The sequence below is a fragment of the Candoia aspera genome, chromosome 7 (genome assembly GCF_035149785.1).
Source record: "Candoia aspera isolate rCanAsp1 chromosome 7, rCanAsp1.hap2, whole genome shotgun sequence".
Taxonomy (NCBI): Eukaryota; Metazoa; Chordata; class Lepidosauria; order Squamata; family Boidae; genus Candoia; species Candoia aspera.
Genome location: NC_086159.1, coordinates 8,351,970 through 8,365,636, shown reverse-complemented (window position 1 = coordinate 8,365,636; position 13,667 = coordinate 8,351,970). Strand labels below are relative to the sequence as shown.

General features: G+C 43.3%; 1 protein-coding gene across 1 annotated transcript; it reads right to left on the bottom strand.

Moving 5' to 3' along the window:
* Positions 1-223: 223 nt before the first annotated feature.
* LOC134501282 (tubulin alpha-3 chain) lies at positions 224-12,759 on the bottom strand. Its single transcript, XM_063308936.1, has 4 exons — positions 12,651-12,759; positions 4,834-5,077; positions 3,704-3,852; positions 224-1,592 (listed from the first exon to the last, which is right to left on the bottom strand). Exons 1-4 carry the CDS (start codon positions 12,651-12,653, stop codon positions 612-614), a joined length of 1,377 nt encoding a protein of 458 aa, XP_063165006.1. The 5' UTR covers positions 12,654-12,759; the 3' UTR covers positions 224-611.
* Between the last annotated feature and the right edge of the window lie 908 nt (positions 12,760-13,667).

Genomic DNA, 13,667 nt, shown 5'->3' with positions numbered 1-13,667 from the left:
CCTTTCCATTTACTAAGAATTCCCCCTACACAGGCTGGGTTCATGCAACATACTGAACTTGGATGCTGAATGAACTTTCACCCCATGTCTCTACTGGCTTACATACTTGGAACTATAAGAGGAAAATAGCACAATTTGAAAATAGCACAAAATGGCAGTATTTCACCTTTTAGTGGAATCTTGTCAATGTGGAGATCCCATTGCTACATTAGAAGAAAGCTAGAACAATTCAACTGTTTAATGAAGTACAAAGAAGCAGATTATTGCATCTCATAATAATATGGAGGGATTTCCCCCACATGATTGTTAAAGCAGTGCAGAAAACTTTACAATAGCCATATATAATGCCTTTGACAACCCCAGAAATTCCCAAATCCTCACTCAAGAGTTAATTTTTGTAATTCTAACTAGGAAGATAAAAAGGGCTACAGGGGGTGCATTCTAACGAAGAACAATGTGTTATACTCCTTGAAATATAGAAGATTGAAAAATAGTTTTTTAAAAAATGGCATTAGAATCCTGACCCTAAACAATGAATACTTCTCGTAGGATGGCAGAGGGGCCTCCTTTACCTTGGCCTGGTTACACACAGATTCGGCAAACACGTTGTTCTAAAACTCTTCCTCGGCATCCTCCTCCTCTCCATCAGCAGAATCCCGCCCCACTTCTTCGTAATCCTTCTCCAGGGCCGCCAGGTCTTCCCGGGCTTCGGCAAACTCCCCTTCTTCCATGCCCTCCCCCACGTACCAGTGCACAAAGGCCCGCTTGGCGTACATGAGGTCGAACTTGTGGTCCAGCCGGGCCCAGGCCTCGGCAATCGCCGTGGTGTTGCTCAGCATGCAGACGGCCCGCTGCACCTTTGCCAGGTCCCCTCCAGGCACCACCGTGGGGGGCTGGTAGTTGATGCCCACCTTGAAGCCGGTCGGGCACCAGTCGACAAACTGGATGGACCTCCTGGTCTTAATGGCTGCGATCGCCGCGTTGACGTCCTTTGGCACGACGTCTCCCCGGTACAAGAGGCAGCAAGCCATGTACTTGCCCCGGCGAGGGTCGCACTTCACCATCTGGTTGGAGAACTCAAAGCAGGCGTTGGTGATCTCTGGCACAGAGAGCTGCTCGTGGTAGGCCTTTTCGGCCGAGATGATGGGGGCGTAGGTGGTCAGGGGGAAGTGGATGCGGGGGTAGGGCACCAGGTTGGTCTGGAATTCGATCAGATCAACATTCAGGGCACCATTAAATCTCAGGGAAGCTGTCACAGACGACACAATTTGCCCAATCAGCCTATTAAGGTTGGTGTAGGTTGGACGTTCAATATCAAGGTTTCGGTTGCAGATGTCATAGATGGCCTCGTTGTCCACCATGAAGGAGCAGTCTGAGTGCTCCAGGGTGGTGTGAGTGGTCAGAATGGAGTTGTAGGGCTCCACCACAGCAGTGGAGACTTGGGGGGCAGGATACACTGAGAATTCCAATTTTGACTTCTTACTGTATTCTACTGAGAGTCGTTCCATCAGAAGAGAAGTGAAGCCTGACCCTGTGCCTCCACCAAAGCTATGGAAAACCAGGAAACCTTGAAGGCCACTGCACTGGTCAGCCTGCATTAGCAAGAGAAATGTGGTTACTGGTACCATCTGCTGGCATCTCAACACAACCAGGCTGGCCCACACAACAAGCTTGCCCACTGAAGGTAGTAGTTCAATTGTGCATGCACGCAAATGGACCATCTTTCCTAACAATGGCTGTTTTGCTCAGGAATCAGCTTTTTTCAGAAGCCACAGGCTTGGTTTCATTAACTAAAATGTGGAAGCTCAGATAAGGGACACTGACATGCAAGCTCTTCTCCTTGCCTCTGGAGTCTGCCTTTTCTGGTTCCTGATTTTTGACAGGCTTCAGGCAACATGCTCAGCCGTAATGTGGATTGCTCATTTGGGATTTACTGGGCTGCGTGAATCCAATCATAGTGGTTGGCAGGCAGTGGCTTACTATGTTGTATGAGTGTAGCCAACTGTGGTTTCAATAAACCAGTTAAGAGCTATTTCTCATACTGCTTTGGTAATCACTGTTTGACCTTATCAATCAACAGATCAGTATTGCAAAAGCAGGAAGCTTCCAGACCCCTTCGTCATAAGAGCACAAGAAAACAGTTATGGGTTTTGCCTATGTAATGATGCCTCCTTTGAAAGTAAAGCATTCACTGGCACTGGAATTCTAATGTTGTAACCTTAACCTTTTTTCTAATGCATATTACTAGTCAGAGCCCTGAGATAGGACTGTTCTTAGGATGCACTGTTTACAACCCCAATTGCTAAGAGAAACACCTAACAAACCATGCTTAAAGAGTCCTCTTGCCTATAGCTTGCCATGAGAACCATGTTGGGCAAACTATCATTTGTAACTCACATCAAGCCATAATTTGGAAGTCAGCCTTTAGCCACAACTGGCCTTTTTTTGCTGCCAGGAAGGGGAACTGCTCTGTAGCCCATTTTCAAACGTCTTACAAGAATCCAGAGATCTGAAACTACTTAAGTTGGGAAAAACGACTTTGGAGCAGTATTCTGATAGTCTTCCAAGATGAAAGTGACCCTTCTTTCCATGAAAATTTACTCTGTTATGTCTAGGGGTTCTCATTCCTTGTGTCTTCATATACAGGACTGAGTTTCTTCACCTCTAGATTCAAAGGGAATGAGCTCAGCAGTAATTAATAAAGGCTGTATAGTTTGGTATTTCAGGCTCACAGATGCAAGCTATTTCAACCCTCACAGCATAGCAACTGCTTCTCTGTGGCCACATACCATTATCGCCCTGGTTTATTTCCTAGCTGGGTTTTGGGGCTTCTATATCTGTAAATGTTTTTAGTTTGCTCAGCCATGAACTGAACTTCAGTTGGTTCCACACCCTAACCCTAACCTTTTTAGTTTGGAATTGCTATCCTCATTTTTTCCAGAAAATCTGCAAACTTATCACCAACAACCCCCACCACCCTTATTCTTTGCTTCTTTCATCAAAAGAAAACACTGAAATTTGATCCCACTGCTGTTACATTTAAGCCTTGTATTTTCAAACAACAGGTTAACGTCATCCTGGAAAATTATCATTTGCCCTGAATATCTATGCTGAAGTTCTCAAGAGACAGATGAATGGGTACTGTCAGGGTTAGGATCAGGATTACCCTCAACCTCATCACTTGCTTCTTGCATTTCATATTAATTAATCCAGGCCTTTTCTTTCCTTCGAGGCAGAAGTTTAGGGTGGTAAACCTATATATTCCTGGCTTGTGGGAATTCCAACTGAGCTTGGAAATTCTACCAGCTGAGCCAAGTAAAGCTCAGCCACAAGTCCCAGGAAAAACTATCAAAGACATGCCAGGAGATCAGTGGCAGAATGCAGACTCTGCAGGTATTTGCAAAAAAGCAAGAGAAGGATCTTCCATCCAGACTCTAGAGCAGTATTTTTCAACCCTGAGAACTTTAAGATGTGTTTGCTGGCTGGGGAATTCTGGGAGTTGAAGTCCACACATCTTAAAGTTCCCAAGGTTGAGAAACACTGCTCTAGAGAATTATTCCCAGAGGAGACACTGGCGTGAAAGGCCATCTTCTGCCAGCCCAACTATGCAACTTAAACTTTCGGAATTTCGTCCTATCAGCCTCACGCAACAAGCTTTCCTTATTGCAGTCAGACTTTAAGGGGGCATGACATAGTCACTTGCCATTTTGCGAATCCTGCCAAGGACGGTGTCAATGATTTCTTTTCCAATGGTGTAGTGGCCTCGGGCATAATTGTTGGCAGCGTCTTCTTTGCCACTGATCAGCTGCTCCGGGTGGAAGAGGGAGTGGTAGGCCCCTGTGCGGATCTCATCTGCCAAGAGAGAAAAGAATTATCTGACAGGCCTAATCAACCAAAACACCCATTTTAAAAATACCAAAGTTTATTAGCCACATGGAAAGGCTAAAAGAAGTAACATACAGTAGAATGCCTTTATTTTAGAATGGTTTTTTCAACCCTTCCCAACCTCTGTTGTTTTCAGACCAGATTTGTGGCAATCATTTTGGTGTTAAAATGCAGTTTTCAAACAATTTCTCCAACAGAGCTTAGGTAATGTCACATTTAAGATTTTCCGAACTTACAGGACATTGTAGTTTGTTATTATACTGCTTCATGTTGATCACTTAATTTCCCCACTGTTTAGTTACCAATTTCCTCTTCAATTTTCATTGGAAAAACATGCTATTTCACTAAAGGCAAGGAAACTCTTAATGACAGCTTCCTAAGGACAGCTATGCACATTAGATTTTAGCAGGATATGCAGCTTTTGAAGGCACCAGGCAAGAAATGTTAAAGAGAGCTGCAGTTCAGTGGCAGAGCACCAGTTTTTTTTCTTCCCATTAAGCTTGGGGTTCCAAAACAAAAACAAAAAAAACACTCCAGAGCATGTGCAAGTGCAAATACAGCATTTCCTGGAACTGTTTGGTGGCTACGGAGGGCTGGCCTAGCTGACCTTCACTAATCTATGAAGCTAAACAGAGAGACCCTGTTTAGGCTCTGATAGGAGGCCAACAGGAAACGTCAGGACTGTCGACTTAAGCCAGGAAGTCCAAACAAGGAGGAGGAAATGGCAAACCACTTCCATCTTCTGTCAGGAAAACTGCACAGTCATTTTCACAGACGCCACCAGGAGCTGAAATCGACTCAAAGGAGACTTCACGTTTTGGGGAATGACACAGTTCCAAAGGTTGCAAAGAAGCGGCTGATGGCATACTGACCGTGGCCACCTAACCCTTCTTAGGAAGAGCCTCAATAGAGGGACCACTTCCAGGATACTTTGGCCAAGTACCTTACCAATGACGGTGGGCTCCAGATCCACGAACACCGCCCGCGGCACGTGCTTCCCGGAGGCCGTCTCACAGAAGAACGTCTCAAAAGAGGAATCCACCTGCTCGGCCTCGGGCATGATCTTCGGGGCAGCTTGGCTGCCGGGAATGGTGCCATCAACCTGAATCCCGTGTTCCAGGCAATAGAGTTCCCAGCAGGCGTTCCCCATTTGGACTCCCGCCTGGCCAATGTGGATTGACAGACATTCCCTCTGGAAAAGAGCAGACTGGGGCTTAAACGTGTTTTGTCAGCAAAGTCTAGCCAAATTTTAAACATCTGCATTTAAATATTTCTGCCTTGTATAGAGTGGGAAGAGCTAGTCTGGTGTAGTGGTGAAGGTGTTGGACTAGAAACCAAGAGTCTGTGAGTTCTAGTCCCATCTTGGGCACAAAGCCAGCTGGGTGACTTTGGGCCAGTCACTCTCTCTCAGCCCAGGGAAGGAGGCAATGGCAAACCACTTTCAAAAAACCTTGCCAAGAAAGCTGCGGGGCTAGTCCAGGCAGTTGCCAGGAGTCAAAAAACTGACTTGAAGGCACTAGACAGACAGATTGGAGTGATTTGAGGGATGACTTTGCTGATATAATTCCCACCAATGGAGGTCAAATGTGCCTTTTCTCATATTTTTAAACAATGTTGCTCAAAAGAAAGACGCCCTTCCCTATTTCCAGTCTGTCAAACTATTCTGAATGTCCTTGGAAAGAGGAAGGATAAAGCTACTAATAAAAAGCTTCTCTCCTTTCTTCTAACAGTTTAAAACAAAATGAGAAGCTAAATGGGCATAGAGAGGGTAACAGGCATCAGTCTAACCACAAGCCCTCCAAGGCAACCTAGACTGAATATAATGCAATTTTAACTTTTTTATAGTAATTGTATTAAAAATTACAATAAAAACTAATACAAACTAAAAAAAGAAAAGAAAAAAAGAAAAAAATAGAAGGTACATAAAAAGAAAGAAAAAATAATAAAGAAAAATATATAAAGAAACGACTTCCCCTTTCATCACACGTATAAACAATTTTAGTAACTTAACACCTTCTCTTAAAATACAACAAATCATCTCTTCTTCCCATATCCCATCTCTTATCTATAAACAAATCCTTAAAGCCTTGTTCTTTCAGTCCTGATGTCAGCAAAAATCCATTAAGGGTTACCAGAGATAACAACATATCTATTTTAAATATAAAGTAAATATTTGATCACGGTTTATTTATTTATTTTTCAAATTTAGTCACCACCCATCTCACTCAGAGCAACTCTGGGTGGTTTACATATTCCTTCCTTTTACTTCTAACGATCTTGAACTTTAGTCCCTTCAAACGATGTCCTAGAACTTGATTTCTTTTCATTTTTTTCTGTGTCCCTTCTCACAAAAGTCTTCAAACCTTTAACAAGCCTCTTTTGTAAATCCAGTAAAGGAGAATTATCCAGGTCACTCTCTTGGTTATTTATATAACCCTTTTAATTATTAAGATATCAGCCGGTTTCTTTCATATGTCCACTATAACATCTTTTTCCATGTCATTCTTGTCACCTGTTTAAATCCACGTTCAAATCAGTTTCAATCTTGTTAGGTAAAACTTGTTCCTCTTCCCTAACATCTGGGTCCACTGTTCAAAAATATCCTTCAATATGTCCCATGTTAAAATATTTTGCTTCGTTCTGTAATTATAAGTTGAGTTTGAGTGTTCTTCTCCTTTAATTGTAATCTTTAGTTCCTTATACTTCCTTCTAGTGTCCAATTTTTATAGTCTTATTTTTTTAAAAAAGAATTCAAAATGAAAACATAGTCCCATGGGAAGGATTCTTTATAATTAATTCCAAAATCTTATTTCAAATTTATCTGGACCCTTGTCCATTTGTAATTCTCTTAAAGTTTTAGTCACCCATTAGCTGGCTATTCAAAAAAAAAATTTTTTTTTAAAGTCCTTAAACTAGTATTTTAAAACTCTTTTCACTAAAGTTTGAAGGAAACTCACCCGGCGCCATAAAACATGTCGTTCCCAAGGTTCCTAATAGCTAAAAGCAGTTAACAAGCCATTTCCGAAAAAGCAAGTCTGCGAACCCAGGGTCCTTTCAAAGGTGCCGACCACTGTTTGAGCAAGATGGCCATTCTCTCATCTCCCAGTGCTCTAACCCTGCTGGAGACCGCTGTCTTGCAGCCTCCTCGTGAGAAGCAGCTGTCTGGAGCACTTGTGGGCAATCTCAAGTCCCTTCCTTGTCCGGAGAGGAATTATGAAGAACCGGTCTACTCGCTGGCTCTTCATTCCACCGTGGTCATCGGATCCACTTTTTGCGGAGCTGTCTTCGGTCCGCCATTTCTTCTCTGGAAGTCTGAATATAATGCAATTCTAACCTCCTGTGTGTTTCGGAACACTGCAGGGACCTCGGGTTGGTGGGATGTGGGCAGCAACACGGCTTCCAAAGGTGTCTCTAGATGAGGTATCTTAGCGTCCATAGAATATCAGGAACATGCTTGGCTGGGCTTGGAGGTAAAATGTGCCCAGACTTTACTATTAGCAGGGAATGCAGGATGTGGCACAGATGTAATCAAAGCTGATGAAGTCACCTGCTCCACCTCCCCTGCCTTGGGTTTGCAGCTGGGGCCTAACCTGAAACGCAGCTGAGCACATTTCCTAGAAGCAAATCACCTTTTCTTTGCCAACCCAGGTCAAGTTCACAGACACCAGGTCGCCCTCCCATCCAGGACTAAATTGTGGATAGGGATAGATTTACTGCAGGCAATCTGGGTCAGAAAGACCAGCTCTGTGTCACTCTTGACCGTATCTCCTTTTACAGCACATATTGGTTAAATACCCCATTGCCAATACATTCAACTTACTTTTGTTTCTCCTGACACATCTGTCACTTCCCTGCGACATGGGCAGAAGCCCACTTCACATACAGAAGTGTTTTCCCTTCTGTCAACTAACATTCATTTTTCATATTATCTAATACCTTTCTATCTATATTTTTATGACATCCATTTTCCTATCTCTAAGTTGCAATTTCATCCACTTGCTTTCATTTTTTGCCATTTATTTATAACTTACAATCATTTGTTTTCCCTGCTTGGAGGCTGTGAGGATCTGGATGGGGAAAAAGAGCTCCATGCTCAATCCTATCCAGGCAGAACAGATGTGCATCTGGAAGCCAACCAAGACCAGTGATACTCTATCTCTAATTCTGAAAGGGTCATGCTCTGCCAGTCTGAGCTGGTTGGTAATGTGGGGTCCTCTTTGACTCCCAACTTCTGCTTGAGGTACAGGTGGCAGCTGTGGCTAGGAGGGTCTTTGTGTAACCCTATCTTGTATGCCTGGTCCTGGATCAGGAGGCCCTGATCACAGACACTCATGCCTTGGTCATCTCTTGATCGGACTATTACAATTCGCTCAACATGGAACAGCCATTGAAGACCACCTGGAATAGCTCTACAATTCGCTCAAGTAGTTAAGGATACCTTCCAATTTGCCTGAATAACACCGTTACTAGGAGAGCTGTACTGGTCCTGAGTTAGCTTCTGGGTACAATTCAAGATTCTTGTGGTCACCTTTAAAGCCCTATGTGGCTCAAGGACCTGGATATCTGCAGAACTGTGTTACTGGAAGATTTCTGTCCAAACAATAAGATCAAGAAAGGAAAGCACACTTTGAGTCCTCATCCTTGAAGGACTGCTGTTATCAAGACATGCTTTTTCTGTGGCTGCCCCTCCCCTTTGGAATAATGGCCTCCCCAGGCCAGGTCAGCACCAACCCTGTTGTTCTGGAATGTTTTGGGGTATTGATGGTCTGGCAGGTTCCCCCCCTGCAGTAGGCGACTGTTGCTGTTAGAAGTGTTTTCCTTGAGATGTTAATGACTAGGAAGTTACTGTTACTGGATATCTATCTACCTATCTATCTACCACATTTCTATCTATCGCATTTCTATCATCTCTCTCTCTCTCTATCCATCCTCTCTATTCGTCTATGTATCTGTCTATTGTATCTATCATCTATCTATATATCTATTATCTACCTACCTACCTCTTTTGTATTAGTGCAAGCTGTGCAGAATCATTTTAGAACTAAGCAGCATATACATTGCAGAAATAAACATTAATTGGAGATGAGTAAATGTGGATGAAATTCAACAGAGTATCCTGTTTAAAAGAAGTATTTTGAGGTGTTTGGTTATACAGAGGAAATGAATTAGTGAACTGCAACAGATGCATGAATAGTGAATGGATGGAGAGGAAGGAGAAGATGGAGAAAGTTGTGGTTGGATGGAGTTGGTGAGATATTAAAAAAAAGAGAAACAAGCAGTTTAATGAACAATAGGCAAAGTATAAAGGGGTATATGGATGTGGTAGATGCAAAGATGGTTTGCAAATATAGAAAAATATGGAGAGAGATAATGAACAGTGTTGACATAAGCTAAGTTTAGTTACAATTCTTTTTATTTTACCTTGTACCTTAACATCTTTCGCTTACTAATTTCTTACTCCTTTTCTTAAATTCGCATAATGCTGCTTACCCAGAAAGGAAAAAAACATGATGGGTGTGTGTGTATGTAAGACATCTGTGAATTATTTAGTCAATTTGATGGTTTGCCAAAATAGATTTAAAAAGAATTTTATACCATAAAGAGTTCCAAGCTGACTCCTCAACTTCAAATCTAGTGATAATTAATATTTTCAGGGGAGCTTGTTGTATCTAAGAACTTGGCATAAGGCTGAAGAAGTTGCTTGGATTTCAAAGAAGAAACAGAATTCTCTATTGCAGCGCTTCTCAACCTTGGCAACTTTAAGATGTGTGGACTTCAACTCCCAGAATTCCCTAGTCAGCATGTTGAAGTCACACATCTTAAAGTTGCTAAGGTTGAGAAACACTGCTTTATTGATTTGCCATGGATATAGGGTAATGGACACGGACAGGCGCTACCTCTTTTTTCCCCTTATAATCACTCTTAAGGAAAGTTAAGGAGACCAGAATGCTCTTCTGCACCAGAGAAATGAAAACCTCTGCACACTCTCCAGGGTTACTCCCAGCATCTTCCTAATTGGCTCTTCTGGGAGATGTAGTTCAGCCATAGGCTCCCCACTTTCCCAGGCATGGAATTCTATTTGGAAATTTAAGACTGTCCTTGAACACTTAACTTATATTGGTCATGAAAGGACTGGCTACCAGCTTCTATGATAAATAAGATGGGTTCACATGCTATCATATATTTATTTGATTTCCTTGTTCTGTATGCCACTCAATCACAAAAGGCTCTAGGCAGCCCACAATCTATTGTAAGATAAGGCATCAACAAAAAAGAACAAATAAGTAACACAGAATACCAAATAAACCAAAGTAAAAAAAATAAAACCAGAACAGCAATTGTGCACTTGTGAACACACTTCCAATCAAAGCATCCTCTCCTTCAATGTGAGATGAAACACGTGGGCCTTCACAGCCTTCCTAAAGCCCAGGAAGGACAAAACTGACTGAATCTCCCTAGGGAGTTCCAAAGTGAGAAGGTAGCTACTGAGGAAGCCTACTTCGAAGGTCACATCAGATGGCAATCATAAAGGGATGGGACCTGGAGGGAATTGCTCCTGTGGATCTGGTTGGATTGGCAGATGAGTATGAGAGAAGGTGGTCCTATGACATCCAGCACCTTGAATCACACCCAGAAGCCAACTGGCAGCCAATGCAGCTCCCTAAGCAGTGGGAATCACCCAGGTACGCTGGAATAAGCCCACCTGAATGCAGCTGCATTCTGTAGCATAGCTTCCAAGTCCTTCAGAGGCAGCTCCATGCAGAACACATTAAGTAATCCAAGCAGGAGGGGGCTAGAGTGTGACTTATTTATTCAATGTATACGGCCAACCACCTTGAACAAGTGACTCTGGGCAGCTGACAATTTAAAAACCAGCAAACCCTCTTCCCCAGACAAAATAAATGGACAATCTGCAGCCAAAGTTTTTTTTTTTTTTAAATATCAATAGAGATACAAATATTTCAACAAAACTAATCCACGGGCTCCAATGGACACTCCAGGCCAAGCCCGGGAAGACTCCAGTGTCTTTAGGGTTTTGCAAAAGGCCAAAAGAGTTGGGGCCAATGTCATCTGATGATGTTCCTCAGGGCAGGTGCAGCAACAGAAAAGGCTCTCTTCCTGGGTCCTGCAGGGTGGCACCACTTAACAGACAAGATCCATAATACACTTCTCCTGCTGGATCTGATGGGATGGGCAGACATGATCAGCTAACATACTGGGGAATTCTGGGAGTTGAAGTTCACACAGCTTCAAGTTGCCAAGGTTGAGAAACCCTTGTCTAGAGAGACCCCTACTGCATGTCCAGGGCTTCAATTACCTAGCCATACCACCATATATACTGAACCACATGGAAAAATGAAAGCATCAATACAGCAACTGAGTTCATCCAGAGAGCCACATGGGGGACCATGGTTTGATGCCTAGTCCTAGCATCTGCTCAGCAGCTCAGGCAACTGTTTCCCTCTAAGGAGGTATCTATCTACCTACCTACGCTGGTCTCCTCGCCCCACCATCTATGGTAGATCATTGTTCCCAAATTCACTGGAGTCACCCAGGGAGCATGTCTCCTAATGAGTAAAAGAAGCTGCCTGGCTCCCCCTCTCTCAACAAGTGTGCCAAGTGGCACCACCTGCTCTGCACAAAACAACTGCTGGTAGTTTTATTTCTTCAACTGAGCTTCTGGCAAAGCAGGAAGCCCCTCTGGAGTGGCAGCTCCCAGCCGGCTGCCTCGCTCACACATGCTTCCCGAACCTCCAAACTGCAAAATAGGCTTCAGCTCATATGACCACAATGGGCATTTTAGTTTGCTATACTCCAGTCAAAAACATGATTGGACTCCGTTTGCTATGTAAACTTCTGCCCCCCAAAAGACCTGATAACAGAGAACAGTAATTCTTTGACGCTAAATTTTGCTTGGGAGGATCCAAAGGGACCATGCTACGATTCATCTGAAGCGGCACCAACTTTCCTGGGCCAGCTCATGAGTAAACTGACAGCAGTTCTTGGACTCAAAATGAGGTGCTCTTCCAATGTTCAAAAAAGTACTTTTGCAGTCCCACCCCCCCCAAAAGTTCATTAACATGCAATGCAACAATTACAATATTTTGCAAAGTTTCTCAGGAGTTTTCGTCTGGCAATCTCTAAATTAACCTAGAGCTTCCAGCTTCGGAATGTTCAAACATATATGTTAAAAAGAAACAAATTTTGTTCTATTCTTTAGCATATCAACCCCTGGGATTACAGCAAACAAAGGCAATATGGCAGTTTCCTCTTATACAGAGGGAGAGAAGGGGGGAATCTGCTAAAGTACAGTGATCTGTTACTTAACTGTGTTCATAACTAAAGTGTGAAATAATGTAGGAGAAAGGCCAGGGGAACGAGGAAAAAAATGGACTACACTGTACAATCACATTTTTTTGCCTCTGAAGATACAGACAGGGTAGAAAAAAGTGTGTCACGAACCAGACCCGTAACTTTGGAAGAAATTTAGCCCAACCTCTGCACTGAAAAATAATAGGGGGAGGAAGCAAAAAGGGAGGGACCCCCTCCCCACTTAAAGTACCCTTTGGCTATCGCCTAGTTTTTGCCTTATAAGGAGCAAATCAGCTGAATGAGCTAAATATTCACCAATACCTGCTTAAGAAAAGTGAGCTTAAAAGTTACGAAGGATGCCTCCCCCAGAGCAGCAGTGAGACAGCCATTTACCCCCTATTTTAGTCCGACTCAGAGTACACCCCGCACCCCGCACCCAGACGTGGGCTTACCATTATGCTTGCTCAGATTCCAGCAAAGCAGCTGCGTTCCCTGCTCCCAGCAAATTTATAACCCCGCAAGAACTGACTCCACCTGAAAATGAAGTCTTCTGCTCATTTAAAGCAACAGACACACTTTTAGGGGTAAAAAGTTGCTAGGAAAATGGTCAGATTTCACTCTCATTGTTTATTACACTCTGAGCTCTTGGAAGACCTCCAATCATGCTGGATTTGGTGTGAAGTCACCCACATGGAATTCTTCTGAGCGTCATGAGGATAGGAGGATTGCAATTTTCTTTTGATGTGCCATGCACATACTGAGGTAAGCAGAAATTCAACAAATGTAGATCTAGTGGTCCTGCAGACATGACCCTGGGGGAAAGTCTCCCCACCCCAACATACATCTAATAACAATGGACAATATTTAAAAACTTTGAAGCACTTTGCTTCACATGCTTTCTTCAACCCAAGACTGCTGACAGAACCCTCTGATCACCTTCAAGTTGCAGAAGGATGCAGTCTCTCGGAGCCCTCCTGATCTGGAATTAATTTTACTATGAATCAGATGCTGATTGCAGGATCCTGATGGACACCAATGGACCTGCAGATGTCTCCCAGGGTGGCTGTCAGGCTCTCTATCCTACTTGACTGTAATTGCTTTTAGATTTAGTCATTAAAAAATTAAAAAGGGGAAGCTGGCAAACCGTGTTTATTTATTAAATTTATAGGGTCGCTCATGTACCCAGTGAAACTCTAGGCAGCAAACAAAATAAAATGTATCTAGTCTATTAAAACCAAAACAGCAGCAGCAGCCCCAAGTCAAAGCTCAATAAAAAACACAATGCTCACATATTGCATACATCTATGCAAGAGCTCAAGTAGCTTAACATCCTAGCCGCAATGCTAGGGGGAAGAACGGGGCCTTTGTGGCCTTCTGAAAGGCCACTAGAGTCAGGGCCATCTGTATCGCTGAGGGGAGGCCGATCCATAAGGCAGGCAACATGATCGTGAAGGCACACTTCCTAGTCC